We start from the raw sequence: 18920 nt of genomic DNA, 5'->3' as shown, positions 1-18920 counted from the left end.
AAGCTCGTGCTAACAGAGTTCTACTGTCTGGGTCCCCATAGGACGTGTCCCTTTTCCATAGAAGTGTGGCTGTCATGTGCCATCTGGGTTTTCCCCAGAGTAAACATCCCTGGTTCCTTCAACAGCTTTCTCATGTGACTTACGGCTTTGTTCCCTCACCAGTCTGGTTATTGTTGGGTTTATTGTCCTTTTGAATGAACTTTGACTTAGTAAAGTCCTTAAAGCCCCACCAGTTCAGTGAGATGTGATTTCACTGGTTGTAGAATGTCCCAGTAGGCTTCCAGTATGGCAGCAAACTGCCCAGTGATCTTAGATAATGTGTAACATTTGTCACCTTAAAGCTGTGTAGGGCACCAAACATCTGGATGTTTGCAAACTGGATGCAGATGGGTTCCCATTTTCAAAATGTGAGTAGAATCAATTAATTTTGTTTTACTTGCAGCTGTTAAGTATTTGTACTTATAAATAGCTGTTCTATTAAATTGCTTCCACAATAGGGAAGTGCTTTGTATTTGCTTTTTTGACCCTCTCTCTTTTCTTAGGTTGTGAAACGATTACGCAAGACCTGTATCTACAGTGCCCAAGATCAGAGGCATCAGACGCTTTTGCACTTGAGCGTTGTACATTTGCAATACTGTCCAGATTAAGCTTTAATTCCATTAGCTAAGATGGTAGAGAGAAAATAATATTAATAGAGTAGGTATTATCTTTTCTCTTTCCTAGTTTCAATATTAGCAAGTATTAAGTAGGGAATTTTTGCTGATGCTTGTAAAAGGAATCAGTATCTTAGATAAAGATAGAACCTCAAAGTCCAGCCACACCCATGCACCTGTCCCTTTTTCAGCATCCCAGCAGGGGACCAGTTGGCAATGTTTCAGTCCTTCTGATGACAGAGAACTCTCTCTACATTGTGAGGTATACATCCCAAATGGCCTGATTATTGAAAAGTTCTTCCTTGTGTTGACGTCTACCTCCCTGTAGCCTCCCTATACCTCCCTATAGCCTGTTTCGGAATGAAATAAGTATTTCTTCCTTATTAAACAAGGATATAGTTTCTCCAGCCTCCCCTTAGACCAGGGTTTCTCAGTCTCAGCATTATTGACATTTGGGCTACATATTTCTACGTTGCGGGATCTGTCCTGTGCATTGTAGGATGTTTACAGCATCTCTGATGTCTACCCACCAGAATCCAGTAGCAACCTCCGACAAAGATGTCTCCAGACTTTGCTGGATGTCTTCTGGGAGGCAAAATGGCTGTTTTTGAGAATCACTGCTATCGGATAACATTCCAGCTGCCTTTAGCCTGTTGCAGATTGAAGCAAACATTGTTTCCTTATCAGACAGGGGTATAGTTGCTTAAAAAATATTGCTTATAGAAAACTGTATGAGGTTATTTACATCTAATTATGAACAGGAGTTTTCACTAGTTCCTGAGCAGGGGAGAAAATGAGTGTAAAGTTTTAGAGATGTGGACTTTCAAAGTTACACCTTTCTGTAACTTTTGGATTTTTCAACAGGGAATATGTAACACTAACGTAAAATACCAACAAAAGATACGGCAATAAAAAAATGGTAAAAATTGCTTAAAAATCAGGGCCGGAAGACTGACAATCTCCTGCCTTCATCCTATTTAAAATATGCAAAGCAGAAGATTTTGTGTTCTTCCTCAATAATTCAGTTTGGTATTGGGTCAATTTTGAGATAGTTAAACTACTTTCTGCGTCTTTAGTTGAAAGTTCATTGGCCTGTTATTTACAATCTTGTCTCGTTCTGTATCTTTATATGCTCTGTGTTCTATTACTGCTGTAACAATTGATCACAAATTTATCATCTTACACTTCTGTAGGTCAGAAGTCTAACGTGGCCTCCCTGGGCTACAGTCCACGTGTCATGGGCTGCATTCTCTTCTGGCAGCTCCAGAGGAAAACCTATCTCCTTGCTTTTTCCAGATTCTAGAGGCCGCCCATATTCCTTGGCTCATGGCCCCCTTCCTTAGTCTGCAAAGCCAGCATGATGGGTTGAGTTCTTCTATGTCTCATCACTCTGACTTCCTCTTCTGCCCCCTCGTCCACTTTTAGGGAGCCTTGTGATTACGTTGGGCCAACCAGGATAATCCAGGACAATCTCACTATTTTAGAGTCAACGAATCAGCAACCTTAATTTCCCTTTCCCACGTAACGTAGCATATTCACAGTTTCTGGGGGTTAGGATGTGAACATTTTTGGGGGGGAAGGGGAGTATCATTGTTCCGCCTGCCGTCTACGCCCATTCCAAAAATTCATCAGAAATAATTCGACAAAGAGAGTGCTGATATTTGTGAAAGAGCATTTTCTTGCTTTTTACCAGTAACAGAAGAGTTAAGGCATATGCCCTAATCTCTGGCCAGGACTGGGTTTTACTTGGATTTATCACCAGCTTTTGACAGAAATTCTGGACTTGAAAGTGGACATTTTACCTATTAGTCTGTCTTTTGTTTCAAAAAGAGAAATGAAACCTGGTGAGAATTTAACAGTGACAGACAAAGAGGGGAAGAGAGGATTCGCAGAGGTCACGGTAGCATGTGGGGATCTCAGCTGAGGTTTGAAGCGAAACTGGTTTCAGTGGTAGACACGAAGTCCACAGAAGGAAGGCAGAAGATGGTATCAACTTTTCAATGGATTTAAATAGAATTTTCTCTGAGCTCTTATTTAAAGGTCTTCTTCATCTGCCAGATTGATATTTTATTGCCAAAACTGAAGAAAATGATTTTCAGGCTTTACTATTTAAAAAATTGTTGATTATTTAAAGTAAATATTGTCATTGATTTAAAATACTGGAAAAGGGAACAGCAGAAAGAAGGATAAAAAAAATTACCTTTAGTTTCTAACTATACAGAACTCTTCAAAGAAGATAAACTTTGTAAATATTTCTTTTTATTTATTTTGTTTCTTCTCATTCTTGTTTTCTCCTCCTTCTTTGTCTTTTCTTTTATGTATCGGAGATAGTGGATAATTCTTTTAATTCTCTATGTAACATTTTACTTAAACATAAATACTTTTCATGGTCATACAAACTCTTCTTATATATCCTCTTAAAATTATTAGTAAAGCAATACATTTTGTTGTAAAATATGTGAAACAAAATGGGGAAAACACTCATAATCCCATCACCCCTATTATATTAATTAGTAGTCTTTCAGTGTGAATTTTTACATGGCAATTTTATATTGTTTTTTCAATTAAAATTGCATTGTAAACAGTTTCCTAAGTCGTAAAGAATTATTTTGTAACTCTCACCTTACTAACTGAATAAAATCCCATTGGTGATATCCTCTTACTGTCTGACATTTGTAGGCTTTCCATGTGTGTGTGTGTGTGTGTGTGTGTGTTGGCTCTTACAAATACAGTTGGAATAAATGCCATAGTGCATTATGTTTTTAGGGTTTTACTTCCCTGTGTATAAGATTTTTTGTGTGCTGATCTCAGAAATTTTGTGAAAAGGTCAAAGGATGTGGACAATTTAAGGCTTACCAAATTGCCTCCCAAAAATCAATATACCTATTTATACCCCTGCTGGAATTGCTGACTTTGCTTTGGTAGATTTTGCAGTGGCAAAGAATAGGTAAGTCCTGCGTTCTCTGGCTTTTGGGTCATCAGTTATTGCTCTGTCTGGCCAGTTAGGAAATTTTGTGTTAGCTGGTGGTAGTAATGGATTTTCATACATTATGCTAATGAAGACTGCTGTATCAAGGGTTTTAGTGTTGTCGCCTTGAATTTTCCAGTTCTAAATGTCCAAAATAAATATTAGACTTTTCAGAGTTGTAGTTCACAAAAGTAAACACCTTTCTAGCTAACTCATGTCCCACAGTTGAGAAAACGGCACGTTTCTGTGGAAAGAGAACTTTGAGAATTGGAAGACTTCTTGTGAATTATTCTCCTGTGTTCACATTCAGAATCCTCCATGGTCATCCTCTCAGAGATCTCAATCACCATCAGAAGACACAAGAAGCTAGTGTCCGAGGAAGCCAGGGACTTGCAGCCGTTTATAGTAGCTCTTTGTTCAGGAAAGCAAGAAGCACTCTTTGATTTTAGTGACATGGAAAGTGTTTGGTCGTATTTACCTAAGGTGTGTAGTACTTCTATAGAGGATTGGTGGTGGCTTATAATAAAATCACATAAAACTATAAAACAGCTTATATAGGAAATAAAGCTAGAGAAATGGACCAGAAACCAGAGAATGTATTATTAAGCACCCACCGGACACATAGAACTGTGAGAAATCTAAAAAGATGAAGGGTATTGGATCATTTTCAGGAGCAGCTTCAATCTATTTGGGGAAAGAAAATGGACGAGAAAATATTTTAAATGTTAAAAAGCAACACATGAATTAACTGCAAAGTAATAGCGTGGAGTGAGCATGGTTTATGGGTGCCGAGGAGGCACTGGGAGATGCTGATATGGTCCTCGACTGAGCCAAGATCCCCTTGACTCAGGAAGGACGAGGCTGGAGCCTGGAACCAAGAGCTGGGTCTAGAAAGGAGGGGCTGACCTTTGGTCTGGTATTAAGTGAAGGTGAAGAGAAGAGCTTGCCGAGGGAGTGTGAGCCTGGTGTTCTCTGTTTTCCTCTGCGAAGAATGTTTTCAGGTCTTCAGTTGTAAGAATAGGAGGACAGGGTGAAGGAGCGTGTGTCCATTTAAGGGGAGAAGACTTTAACCTATTGAGGAGAGGTGAGCTAAGGAGGGAAGACGGGGGCCGCCATGAAATCACTAGGATATATAGTGGATATATATGGCATAGCTGAACTGCAGCCTGGGGGCACAGCTGTGTTCAGAGAACAGGTTGAGGCTCCAGACCCCTCTACTTTACATTCCCTGTAACCCCCAAAACACACACACACATACACACGTCACTGGACTAAGGACACACAGAGATACCATTCTGCAGGACCGAAGTCATTCCTGTGTTAATTCAACAGACGTTCATTGTACATCTGGTAGGTGAAAGACCCTCACTGCTAAGTGTGGTGGGAAATACCACTGCCTGCGGGACACAAGTCCACTCTCAGATGTACTGCCAGCAAGGGTGTCTGTTCTGCCCCCTGCTCTTACCTCAACATCCTTCCTCCCAACACCCACCTCCTAACACCTCCTACCATCCTCTTACTGATTCCTAGGCTGCATCACTCTCAGTATTGTCAGTGTGACATGCCTTCCTGCTTCTTCCCATTAACCCAGGTCAGTCTGCTAAGGCTCCTCCTCTTTCACCAGTCAGCTCCAGCGCGACGTCCTCTAGAAGGACTTTCCATAGCTTCCGGCACCACCCCCCCGCAGAATTGACCTTTCTCCTTTGTGCTCACACGGAACTCACTTCTGTTAAACTATCTCAAACTCCAAATTGCATTTTAAAAATCCACGGCTCTCTCCATGCCTGCTCAGCACTTAACCAAAGCAGGATTAAGGCCTTGAGAAGCTCCAGGTGCTGCAAATACTACAGGATGCTCATTCTCTATGTGTAATTCAAGATGAAGACAATACTAGGCCAAAAAACATGAAACTCATGTGTATATTGACTTAGAATAATTCATTTCTAGATTTTTCTGATTGAAATATTCTAAATACGTTCATCAAGGCTGAGATTTTCCTATAGCTGTGGAGCCCCTGCTGTACTGTTTTTTGCATGGGGTTTGGTGTGCTCAGAGTGGAAGGCAGCCAGACATTTAGCCCTCAGTACTTGGCACAGGCATGTGCTTAGTAAATGTCTGAATGGACGGTTGGGTCAGTGGGTGGTCTGGTGTATAGGCAGTTGTGGTATAATACACTGTGGAAAAAAGTAAGCACTATAAGAGAGGAGTAAACAGTGCTGTGGGCATTGTGGGGAGGGGCAGGTGCTTCTGGCTGGGGAAGCTAGCAAGGATATCATGGCGGAAGATCCCCAACTGGATTAAGTAGAGAATAAGATAAAAGTCAAGTGAAGTGATGCATTCTTGTCACCAGTTAAGTACATTCAAGCAGGATTCACATATCTTTGTCAACCTACACAGACAAACAAACCCTATGTCTAGTGTTAGATAAACCTACTTGCTTATCAAGAGGGCTCCTAGTTTCAGCTATGTCTCTTAAAGTAGATGGTTTTCCACCCTGTCCCATCTCCCAGGTGAGGTAGAACCCTGCCTGTGTCTGCTTGCCCTTTATGTAGCCCAGTGGTTCTCAACTGGGAGCCATTTTACTTCCCCAGGAGACACTGGCAATATCTGGAGATGTTTTTGTTTTTTGAAACTGAGTAGGAGGGGTATTGTTGCTGGTGTCTGGTGAGTAGAGGCCAGGGATGCTGCTAAACACCCTAGAGTGCACAGGACAGCCCCCCAGCAAAGGATTACCTGGTCCCAAATGTCAGTGGTGTGGAGGCTGAGAAGCCTGATGGAGCCTGAGCCTGCACCACTGATGTTGCTTTGGCAACTAGGCAGGATAAAAATCACCAACTCTCACACCTCTGGGCTCTTTCTTTTCTCACGATGTAGTCTCTAGAGTCTAACATATTTTGGTCCCAATGGGGCTAAGCTGGTTCCTGGTGAAGAAAGGAAAGGACGTTCATTGAGAGTTAGTGTGTTTGGCTCTGGGCTGGCACTCTCCCTCACCTCAGCAACCCTATGAGAGATATTATCAATCTCGTTTCACTGATTAGGAGACTTAGGTTTCGGATGTGCAATGACCGGTCCAGAGTTGATCCTTCCATTTGCAGGTTCAGGCCCTTCTCGTTGCCCTTGGCAGCCTCAGCAGTCCCTGTTCAGATCTCAGTGGGAGCCATGTTCTCCACAAAAGAGCTCAGATGCATTCTACCTAGAGTGTAGGGCTGACTGATGTTGCAAACCTGATGGCCTGCTGACCAGGGAGCAAAGTATTTTGATCCCAGCTTGGCCACTAATTGGCTGTGTGGTTCCAGGCAAGTTGCTTCCCCTCTCTGGGCCTCAGTTTCCTTATATGTAAAACAAGGGGATTAGACTAGGTAGTGTCCCATACTTTGACCAGAACTCGAGTAGGTTATGTCCATCTTTATCTAGACTACAAAACCAGGCACTCTTTAAGCATGGTATTCTCTTTTGTTTGTCATCCTGCACCTTACTACACCTCATAAACACACACACACACACACACACACAATGGGACTCCCTTAAAAGCCTAGCACAAAGCCTGGCTCATCGGTACTAATCTGAAATTTGTAATAATCACAAACCACTCATTTTTTCAGGAAAAAATACCTACCCCAAACTTTCAAACTGAAACTGTGTACCTTTTTCCTAAAATTATTGCTTCAAAGCAGAGCCTCAAGTCCAATATTACCTAAATCGGACCTCAAACCTCTAAGGGTTCAGCTTCTCTCTGACAGGAAGCCATTTGTTTAGATTTTGTTGCCCAAGGAAAGAGCTAGGATTTTGTTTTTCTTTTTTCCTACTCAAGTAATGCGTGTTCATTGTTGACACACTGGAAAAGTACGTGTTAAAAAAAAGGAAACTGGGGGCTGGCCCCGTGGCCGAGTGGTTAAGTTCACGCGCTCCGCTGCAGGCGGCCCAGTGTTTCGTTGGTTCGAATCCTGGGCGCGGACATGGCACTGCTCATCAGACCACGCTGAGGCGGCGTCCCACATGCCACAATTAGAAGGACCCACAACGAAGAATATACAACTATGTACTGGGGGGCTTTGGGGAGAAAAAGGAAGAAATAAAATCTTTAAAAAAAAAAAAAAAGGAAACTGAAGTCACCTATAATCCTGCCACTTAAATATAACCACTGAGAACGTTGTGGCTTTATATTCATCCCGACTCTTCTTTTTCTATTTGTGTGTAAATGTATATGTTTGAATAAAAACAAGAGCACACTTTACTGATAGATGTTTGTTGTTACCTCGGAGGCTGGGCTGGTTGATCAAGCCCCTGAAACCTGTCAGTCATATGGGTCAGCCAGTGTCCCCGAGGCTCAGTGTTTTTTAAGTGTCAAATGGAGGTGATAGGACCTGCCTACCTCTACTCCTTGTGAGGACGAGAGATTACAGAAAGTACCTGGCTAGACAGTGCGCTCCATAAAAGGTAGTTAGTTATGCCTCCAATCACCTTCTTATTTCTTAACGAAACCAGTAATCGGATTTTGGATTCACAAGGTCTGAGTTGCAGTCAAAATACTTCTTTGTATATCTTTAAGAGTTTCTGCCTGATGTTAAAGCCAGTCAAAGCCCAAATCAACAAGCTGAGAAATTGGAAACCAATGCCGGGTCTCTTCTCAGATGCCGGAGCTGAGTTAACGAGGAGCGTCACTGGGACTTCCGGAGGCGTGCCTCTTCAAGTCCTATTCCTGCTCCAAGGAGTTCTCGTTCAGGTTTTTAGAAAATGTAAAACTGAGTAAAAAATGCCTGTCAAAATCATCTTTCTTATTTCTTCTTTAGTCTTGTGCCATAATATTAAAAGGACTTCTTGTCGAGACCCACTTGTTTCACTATTAAATCTCCTGAGAGAGGACTGGCTTAGGTTTCATCAAATAGAGAGAAAAATTTGCTTCAGAAGAGAACAATTTTTCCATTTTTGTTTTCAATTATAATATGACAAGTGGCATCCCAAGAACAGAACTGTTTGCTCCGAGGCTTTTTCCCCTTAAATATTGTCTGTTCCCTCCCTCAAACACAGAAGTTCCATCGCAATCTCTGCTCTGAAGAATTAAGCTCCTGGTTTGTGGACTGTCTCTTCACTGCAGTGCTGGATGTTAGAGCGCCACATCACTCACTCTTGTCTGAAGCTTGGCAGCCAGAGGGTGCTGGGGTAGGCAGAGTGGATTACTGCCCATAGGATCTGATTTGAAGACAGTAAAATTCCTCTTGTCTCCAAAGCATTTCTTTCCCATAGCATGTGATTCTTCCCTTTGGAGTAAATTTTCAGGGACTTTGATAACTTGCCTCCAGGAGACCTTGCTTAAAAGAAAGGATCTGGAAGGAAAGAAGATCCTTCTTTGTTAAGAAGGATCTGATTAGGAAAGGCTCCTGAGCACAATGGTACCTTGTAGCAGCTTGTTAGATTAGGGGTGTGGAACTTTTGCTGTTTTGTGTGGCATGCCAGGGTGGGAGACCACAAGGGGTGCCCCAGGCATTATCAGGGCCCTAGCAGCCTGCAGAAGGGAAGAAGGGCAGTGAACACAAAGTTCCCCAAGAAATGTAGGAGAAATGCTAATTCTAGTGCTAGGGGAAGTTGGAGCCCTTAAGGAAACCTGTAAGGTCTATTCAGCAGAACCGCCTATGGACAAAGGGGAAAATGACCTTGGAGGGATTTCAATCAGCAAAGAGAAAGTCTTCCTGTTCCTGTCTCAAGGTCCTAATTGACACCTTAGTTTTTCTTTAGTTTATTGAGCAACTGCTTAAGGGGAATGCGTGAGGCTAGGAGTACAAAGTGAGTAGGCTAATGTTTGTATTTAGCTACATGCAAAAACACTATTTTCCATATTTTTATCATTTAACCCTGGGTGATATTATTATCATCCTCAGCCTCATTTTACAGACGAGAAAATAAGGCACAGAAGGTCTCCATAGTTTGCAGGAGGTCCCACTGCTGGTGTCAAGGCTGGGATTCAGACCCAGACAGTGCAACTCCAGGCACTAAAGCCCACACAGTGGACCCCTCCCCACGTCAGTGAATTGAAAAGTCACATCCTGCTGTGAAATCATCCGAGAAGGTGTTTCTGGACTCCCTGGCAGTCCGCACCAGAAAGAAGACAGGATCCCTCATCTTCATTCTAGAAGCCTTTACAAGTGCTTGCTATATGCTGGGCCCTCTGCTGAGTAGTAATAATAAAAAGACAAATGAGGGGCCAGCCTGGTGGTGCAGCAATTAAGTTTACACATTCCGCTTTGGCAGCCTGGGGTTCGCCGGTTCAGATCCCGGGTGTGGACATGGGACCACGTGGCAAGCCATGCTGTGGTAGGCATCCCACATATAAAGTAGAGGAAGATGGGCATGGATGTTAGCTCAGGGCCAGTCTTCCTCAGCAAAAAGAGGAGGATTGGCGGCAGATATTAGCTCAGGACTAATCTTTCCCCCACCCCTCCAAAAAAAGACAAATGAGACCAGTCTTTGCCCTGGAGGAGCTAACAGGCTGCTGGGTGAGGCAATGTTGTGAATAGAGCATTGCAGGGGAGGGTGAAAAGTGCCCGAATGGAGGCATGTACAGATGCTGCTGGAGGAAAGAGGAGGCTGCCTTCGTGCTGCTAATGGCCCCGTGGCCTGACTATACCCAGACCCGTGAGCCTCTGCTGCTGAGGTGGAAAGTGCCTTCTCCTCTGGTACCCCATGGAGTCAGGCCCAGAGAAGACCTCCTTTCCTGACTGTGGGAAAACTTGGGTGATGGTGATGGTTGTCCCTGCCTTGGACACAGCTGTCTTGCTATCAGCTGGGGACAGCCTTGGCATATCTTTCTCTCCCACAAAGCACACCAGCCAGAGGCAATGGGGAAAGGCAGTGCATTTTGTGGCACTGGGAAGGTGGAGAGAGGAGAGCCATCCCATTTGGGTCATTCTGTCACTGGGTACATGGGGGAAGACCCTCCATCCGGTCCTGCCCATGCCAAAGACTCACTGTGTGACCTTAGGCAGGTGGCATCGCCTTTCTGTTTTTGTTTGATCTTCATCCCCCAAAATGAAAAAGGGAGGTCCTAAAATTTGCTTCTCTTCTTTTATTCCCACTAGGCATTTTCTCATACTACATCTCGTAAATAAGCTGCAATAGCATTTGTGATGATTATTTGACAGTCTTTCTCCCTGCTGGGGGTTTTGAAGACAAAAACCACATCTGCTTGAGAAATCTTTTTATCCTCGACATAGTGACTGACATGTAGGCACTCTTAAAACTCATTAAATAAATACATGAATAAATGAATGAATGAATGAGTTAGCCAATCATAGATTATTTAGAGGATTATTACTTTGAGAATGAGGGTGGTGAAAAAACTCTACACAAATAGTACTTATATATTCCACTGCAGCAGTTTCCAAGCACTGTATAAATCCTGGGATTGACTGTATCCAGATCCCTAGGGAGCTAAAATGCAGATGGCTGGGTCGGCCATCTGAAGATTCTGAGGCAGTAGGTCTGGGGTGGGGGTCAGGAATTGCAACGTTTGAAAGTTCCCTCAGAGCGTTGGTAGCTTGTGCAAGGTCAGGTTGGTAACTCCAGCGTGCCATGTCACCCAGCCTTAATTCTGCCTTGTTCTGCCATGAGGACGGAGATGTTAGCCCTGGCACTGGTCTGGTAGGAAATGCGGGGAGGGCAGAGCACCCCACTCCTGCTTGGAGGACTTGGGGAAGCCCTGCCTGCCATTGGCTATCTCTGCTTCTTCCTGAGGCTATTGACATCGAAGATGTGATGAATACCAAGGAGCTGTGGGCAAGCTCTCCTTTGGGTTAGTGCAGTGTTCCTAAAACTCAGCTGTGGATCTGCTTGTGTGTTTCACTTTCGTCTCTTCATCCTCCATGATCTTCCAAGTGGCTGAATGACACTCCCCTTATTCAATCACAGGCTGTCAGCACCAGGGGTAGAAGTTCCTAAAGCCCTCGGCTCGTGTCTCTGTAAATATTTTCTGTGCATGATGTTATTTGAGGAAAAACCAAGTTGTAACAGCGTAACAGTGGGGTAGTGGTGGCAGCTGGGGAGCATCTAGCCTCGCTTCAGCTCAACTTCTTCTGTTGCTTAACTGGGAAATTCAGGAGCTATTTCTCTGGATTCATACACAGTACTCTGCTGTTTCCAAGGGTCTTAGCATGTTGCTCCTAATATAAATTAGGGCAAGAACAATGAGACAGAGTCTCATTTCATTAAAGAACAATTTCTAATTCCTTGTTAAGTCATTTTCTCAATCCACAAAGCAGCTCCTGAACACCTGAGCATCATTGAAATAATTGTTCTGTTCATTAACTTTAGAAGACATTGGTTTTAGAGTGAATAGAAATTGATGCTTCACAAGGATGGTATGTTGTGGTTGAAAGCAGGGAGTCAGATATTCCGGGTTTAAGCCCTGCCTCCAGCATTTGCCAGCTGTGTGGTTAGGACGAGCCCATTGAACTCTCCTTAATTTCCTCATCAATAGAATGGGGATAATTAAACTTCCCTCACAGATTGTTCTGATGATAATTGATTAAGATACCGTGTGCCAGAAACTGTGCACAATGCTTGGCGTGTAATAAGCATTCAAATGTTAGCAATATTATTATCCATTTAGTGAACAAACTTTTTTGAGCACCTCCTAAGTGCCATTTTAAAAGAAAAAGAAAAATTATAGTGCTGTGTGCTCATATGAAAAGATTTCTACAACATATTATCAAATTAAAAATGTACGTTGAAATATAAATGAATAGTATAAGGTTTTATGAACAAATTTTAAAACTATATATATGTGTATGTATATTTATTTATATATATGTGTGGGTATGTATTCAAGTATAGAAATACATCTGGAAAAAAATCTATGAGCAAGTGATTATCAGTGAAGAGACAACTCAGTTTTTTATTTACCTTGTTCTATCTTGTTTGAATTTTTGAAATCACATATTAACTTTGTGATAAAAATAAAAATGATACTTAAATAAGATAAAAATCAACCAAAATTATAAATAATCTAAAGAATTCCACTATGCGTACTTTTTTAACCAAAAAAGAAGAGATAGAATAAGGAAATACAGCCACTCTACAAGTAGCCCAAGAAGCTTAGAGCTCCAGGGACAATTTTCCCAGCTACCTGTCTGGATTTTTAGCCTGTGCTATAAGAGCTGACCTGGCTATAGTCTGTCTCCTCTGAAATCTTTCTCTCTGAATTCCTGTTGCCCTGAGAATTTATACCATATCATTTTAGAATTTTAAATGTCCCTGTAATTTGTTCTCTTCCTGTATTATATATGCTGGTCTTGACCCTGAATCCCAATTGTAAGCTCTTTTAAAGCAGGGGTTGTGTCAAATTCTCCAGTATTTACCGCAATTGTTGATATCAGAGGGTATGTAGTATTTGCTCAATAAATACCCATTGACTGAGTGCCTGCAGATCTGACATTAGTCAGGACAGGCCGTGCTGTGCTGCAGTAAGGCAGAAACAACTTCACCTGGAAATTTCAGTGGCTTGACCCAACAAAGGTTTATTTCCAGCTCATGGACAGCCATATGAATTGGCTGGGCACTTCTCTATTGGTGACAAGTGATCCAGGATTCCTCTGTCTTTAGACACCACATGTGGCTTCTGAGTTTGCTGTGTGAGGGAAAGGAAGCGATGGGGAGGACATACCCACTCCTAAGAGTCCTAGACCACTCCATTCAAATTCCCATTTATCAGAAATCAGTCCATGGCCCCAGTCCAGCCACAAGGGAGGTCAGGAATGTAGGGGAGCACACAGAGATTTAGAAACACTAACTCTCTGTGCCACAGGTCTGTGTTTATATCTGCCTGCTGAATAACTATGCCAACTTGTTAATACCCCATTAGTATCAGTGGGACCAATACCCACATGGATCATTAACCTTGGCTCAGTTTGTGTTAGTAACCATGTGTGTTAGAAACTACTAGGATTCAGAATTTATTCACTCAACAGGGGCTTATTGAGTGTCTCTTGTGTACTAAGCACTATTCTAGGTCCTGGGAATACAGCAGGGGAAAAAACAGGTAAAATTCCCTACTCAAGAACTGACTTCCTAGTGGAGGAAGATAAACAATTGACAAATAATGTCCAGAGCATGTTAGTTGGTGACAAGTATCATGGAGAAAAATTAGGTGGGGGAAATAGGGCGTGTATTGCTGTGGAGAGCGGGGTTGGGTTGTAATTTTAAATTGATTACGGAAAGGCTCACTGAGATGGTAGAAAGGAAGCAAAAACCTAGAGATGAGGGAGCCGGTCACTGGGGTCTCAGGACCAAGAGGCTTTCTGGAAGAAGGGGTCCATGTGAAGTTCCCAGGCAGGGCAGGGAGTGCCTGGATGTTTGGTGAATGGCAAGGAAGCGAGTGTGGTTGCAGTGAGTGTGTGAGAAAGGATGGGCTAGGATCGGCGTCTGTTGAGTACGGACGATGTAGAGCCTTGTAGGTTGCTTTAAGGTCCGTGGCTTTTGCTCTGTGAGATATGATGCCATCTGGGAGCAGAGGAGTGACCTGATCACTCTGGCTGCTGCGTTGGGAATAGCCTACAGGGGCAAAGGTGAAGCTAGGGAGACCAGTTGGAAGTTATTGCCAAAATTCAAGTCAGAGATGGTGATGCCTCAGGCCATTCCCATCACCCCAAAAAGTTGAGGGGAGAAATTTTAAAGGGAATAAGTGATGCACAGATACAAGATAGTTTTTGCAAAGGAGATGTTAGCATAGAGCCTCATTGTAATATAATTTATTATTACCACGAGTTCGATTTCATCCGTCAATTCTACAAACATGTTCAACACCAACTGCAGGCCAGGCCCTCTGATAGGCATTGGCTCTGCCTTTGGGAAGCTTTCAGCGTAGGAGGATCAGAGAGATCACCAAAGCTAGGACATGCACAACACCAAAAGAACCACAGCTGCAGCAAAATGATCATTTTATAATTATGATGGAAACATTAGCCAACACTTAGCGAGTGTGTACTATGTGCCAGACAAGCCGGGGGAACGTTATTATGATTATGATATATGGTTGTTATATTTTGATACTATTCTTTGTAACCAAACTAGACAGCTACAGAGTTAAAGAACTAGTGACCCCAAACCTAATATAACAGCCAGCAGTATTATTTCTGTGCTCTACAATCCAGATTACCCAGGATTTTGCCACCCTAGTGCCTATCAAAAACCCAGCCCAGAAAATGCATGTTGTATTTTTTCCAAATGTCTTCTTTCCTTACCATATATAAAATCATGTTACTAGTACCTTAGTCTCATTGATTTGTCAGCCTAAGTCCTCTTTATTGCATGTTTTTTTTTCTTTTAATAACCTGCCTTGAAGAAAGTTAAGCTGAAACCGCTGCTCAGCTTCCAAGATGTTGCCACCCAAATTGCATGTGCTTTTCTGCCTCTGCAGCTGCCTTGTGCTGGTTCATCCTTTTGACTGGCAAGACCCAAATCCTGTTGCCCATATTAAATCATCAGGTAAGAGGTATATTTGTTCAGGGGTTTGAGTGACTCACCTGTTGCCAGAGTCAAAGTGGCCCCAGAGAAGTTGCGTGAATGAATTTCTAAGCAGATTCTATCAAGAAGATGCTCATGGAGACCCTCTGTCCTCCTAGAGAATGGGGGAGGGCCTCACTTTCTCCTCATCCCACTGAAACTGAAGAAGCACCTGTCTTCTTCAATATCGTGACTGCAGGACAGAACCAGGATGAGGTGTTTTCAGACAAACTGGAAGCTCAGCTTGCAATCGCTGTGGAGAACTTCCTCGACGCCGTCCCTTCTCTCCCTCTCTGCCCTAACCTACTCCTGCTTGAGCGCAGTAACACAACTCCCCTGGAGTTTCCCCAGAGGCAACCTCAAAACCCGAGTCCGCGAAAGTGAAGAAGAGGCAGGTGTCATGATCAACAGATATAGTCCTGGTTAGTAGTGGGGTGAGAAGATGGCAATTTAGGATCTTGGGATTCAGAGGGAAACAATCTTTTCTTCCTAACGACAGGGAGAAGTAGGGACAAGAAGGCACTAAGGATCTCCAGATGAGAATGGAGGTGCATTACATGCTCTTTCTTACCTTGTGGAGGGAGGGAAGGAGAGGAGAGGACAGCTCAGACACGTCCACGAGGGGTGGCCAGAGTGGGACAGCCATCTCTAGGACCTTTTCTGTGGAGAGATTGCTTCTGGAGCTTTGTGAATTCCTGCCAATGCCTGAGAGTTGTGATGCGTGAACTTCTCTATCCGGTCTCCTCAGGTGAGCAGTGTAGGTGGCTTCTGCATGGTGTCATACCGTCTGTCCCCGCAGACCTGTGCACCTGGATAATGTGGTCACACTGGATCTAGTTGTTCAGGCTTGATGGGTGCCTTCTTACTATAGCATTTACGAAAGACTTTTCACAATCGATCACCTTAGAGATAAATCTCACCCTACTTTGTAGTTGGGGAAACAAATGCATCAGTAGGAGAGGAACTGTATCATCTTCCTGCATTTGCATAGGAAATGGAGTGATATCTCACAGGGGCCTTCATTCTACAACACTTGGCAGGAAGCAGAGGCATCGGTGATACACTGGTGACTAAAAACAAAGAGCTTGGAGGCAAGTTCAAGGAGCTTGGGACCTAGTTAAAATTGTTTATTTTTCCCATTGCTTTTTCCATAGATTGAAAACAAGTGACATCTTACACGAGGAGCAAATGATCACCCAAGAGACATTTATATCGTGCACTTTTTATTGGGCCAGGGTGAGAATTTGAGAACATGTTTTATATCGCCTAATGTTTGACAATCATTGGAAAGCTGTCATTGGACTGGCAGAAACTTGAGGACAGGGACACTGTTTTATTTATCTCTGTAGTCCCAGCGTTGAGCCCAATGTCCCACTTGTTCTAAATGCTCAAAAATGAATGCATAAATATTTTTAAAATTATTAGAAATAGTTTATTAAATAAAAGATTAAAATAGTAGATGATTCTTTATAGTCTTACTAAATGAATACATAGAAAATGTGGTTATGCGGGTAAAGGATAAGTATGGGCTGGAGATGTCCTATTTGCTAGTGGAAGAGAGAAAGCCATATAAGAGAATATAATGTTCCTAGCATGTCTACAAACCCTATTCAAACCCGGGAATGAGTATCAGGAATACTTGACAAATAAATGCCACCAAGAATGTATAATAAGATGAATAGCATACTCACAGGTTGCAATGCTCCTATTAAAGTTGAAGAAAAATAGGAAGTGACATTTCTAAGTTCTGACCCACAAAACTGTATCATCGCAAGGGTGGCATTCAACCTGACAAGTCTCTCCCTGCCTCTTCCTTCATGATGAGTCCTGATAGACGGTTAGAGAATGGGAAATCCGGGACCACGACCAGATCAGATGTAAGCCAGGGAGCCTTCTCTGCAGCCATCCTGGCACTGGCCAGCAACGGGGCCCTGTAGACCTATACCCAAACCTGGGTCAGCTCAAAGCTTCCTGGGACCTCGGGGGTCACATGTCCTGGCATAGGCAGACCCACAGTCTCACCTTGACCTGTGGCTCCTGAAGGCTGAGTGGGGAAGCTTTTGGGTAGAGCAGGTTTTAGAGAACCAGGGCACTTCTAGGTTATTGGAAAAGGTTCCCAGAGCCTTGGTGGAATTGAGATCTCACAAGGGGAACCCTGTGTGACTTGGAACCCTGCCCTGGCTCTAGAACGGAACTCCCAATTCCAGAGGCAGTGCCTCCAAGGCAGCTGTGGGTTCTCTGGGGCTCCTCACCAAACTGGGAGCCCGAGTCCTCTCCCAGCCCCCTTGTATAGCCACACCATGGCCGCCTGTGGGCTGGGCACAGCAGAACACAGGCAGCTTGTCCTGGAAGAAAAGGCAGGTGTAGCTTACCCTAGCTGACCTTCCCTATCACAGCTCGAAGTGTGGCTTAGTCTTAAATGGGAGAGGAAGAGCCTTTGTAATTCAAAATAGACCCTAAAGCGTTAGCCTTACAGGTAAAGGTTTTAAAAAAATCTGAGGAAATACCTCGGATTTTGGATCTGCCCTAAAGGAAAATGGTATGGTCTAGTTTTAGATCAGCTAAAACTCCTCTAAAGGCTTGAATTTAGGTAGCCAGAGAGTTTAACTAACTCTAGGTAAGGGACAAATAATATCAGTTGTCCCCCATTATGTCGTCTTGCATTCTGTGCTAAGTACTTGACTTACATTATCACTTCATCCTTACGACTGTCCTGCAGGCTAGTCAAGTGTTTTTATTCCCACTTCACAAATGAGGATAAGAGACAGGAGTAAATTGCTTAGGCCAGAGCATCATAGCTTGTGAAAGGTACAACTGGAATCCAAAATAGGCTCATCTGACTCCATTACCCAGGGTCCATTCATCTTACCCCTTCCCTTCCTCAGAACTACCTTCTAACGTTTGACCATGAATTGCTGACGCTTGTGTCAGGCCAGGTGGTCTGGTACCCTAGTCCAGTGCTGCTAAACTTTAATAGGCGCACTTTTTCAGATTCGGTAGAATTCGATTATCTGCATTACCAAGCTCCTAGGTGATGCCAGTGATGCTGAGCCATGGACCAACTTTGAGTAGCAAGGCATTATGTATGGAAGGGCTCATCGCTGGCAGGCGTTTCACACATTAGTCATCAATGTGGAGGGTGTAAATGGGCTTCTTCTCATGACTCAAAACCTTTCTGGATGACGCCCTATGATATCAATGCGGGTGCCGTACTTAACATAGTTCTAGGTGTCTTAGTGCCAGAGAAAGGATGTGATGGAAAGCAGGAAAGAGTCTGTCTAGCAGAGTGATCAACTGCAGTAGAAGGGTAGGAGTGGGCAAACTGAATCTGGAAAAGTGAAGGTCTGGATATACTGATATTTGGACTCACCATCTTGAAATTAAATATGGACTTGATTGGGGTTTAGAAAGGAGGAGAACAGGTGAACCTGCAGGTGTGTTGAAGGGTTTTGGTACTAGAGAGAGGAAAGGTTCAAGAGTGGGTAAAAGAATGTATACCATAAAATGTTTGATGGGAATAAGAGAGACCAGTGGCAATGAAAAGCTTAGTTCAGATCATTTTCACAAATATTTATTGAGCACTGACCATGTGCCAGACGTTGTATTAAGATCTGAGAATACAAAGACATGGATACAGCTCTTGAGAAATAGCCTAGGGTGGGAGACAGAGTGTGCAAACACATAATTTCAGTATCATATGATAGGAAGGATGATAAAAATATATACAGGGAATTGATTTAATACTGAGAATGAAATGATGAAGTCTGGGAGATCAAGCAAGGCGTCAGAGAAGACCTGACACCTGA

The 18920-nt window shown here is 43.2% G+C and overlaps 2 protein-coding genes across 15 annotated transcripts in view; one reads left to right on the top strand and one right to left on the bottom strand.

Annotated features, from left to right (window-relative positions):
• Positions 1 to 15833, bottom strand: part of ANKRD66 (ankyrin repeat domain 66) — a 50738-nt gene extending 34905 nt beyond the window's left edge. The window contains exons 1-2 of the mRNA XM_014734684.3: positions 15686 to 15833; positions 15135 to 15307 (exon numbers count right to left, since the gene is read on the bottom strand). The gene's annotated coding sequence lies outside the window, so the exon portion shown is untranslated. The remainder of the gene's footprint in view (positions 1 to 15134; positions 15308 to 15685) is intronic.
• Positions 1 to 18920, top strand: part of PLA2G7 (phospholipase A2 group VII) — a 36518-nt gene that overhangs the window by 4959 nt on the left and 12639 nt on the right. For 3 of the 14 annotated variants that reach the window (XM_023625049.2, XM_070245639.1, XM_070245637.1), the window contains one exon: positions 14954 to 15096. The exons of 2 other annotated variants lie outside the window; for them this stretch is intronic. In XM_023625049.2, the coding sequence (XP_023480817.1) occupies positions 14988 to 15096 (109 nt within the window). In that variant the 5' untranslated portion in view covers positions 14954 to 14987. Of the gene's footprint in view, positions 1 to 259; positions 408 to 14953; positions 15097 to 15313; positions 15537 to 18920 lie in introns of those variants that run through there. 9 more of the 14 variants (XM_023625047.2, XM_070245633.1, XM_070245640.1 and 6 more) reach the window with 7 other exon arrangements.

This window comes from Equus caballus, chromosome 20 (genome assembly GCF_041296265.1).
Source record: "Equus caballus isolate H_3958 breed thoroughbred chromosome 20, TB-T2T, whole genome shotgun sequence".
Lineage (NCBI taxonomy): Eukaryota > Metazoa > Chordata > Mammalia > Perissodactyla > Equidae > Equus > Equus caballus.
Note: the sequence above shows the minus strand (reverse complement) of the source record. Positions and strands in the feature narration are given on the sequence as shown.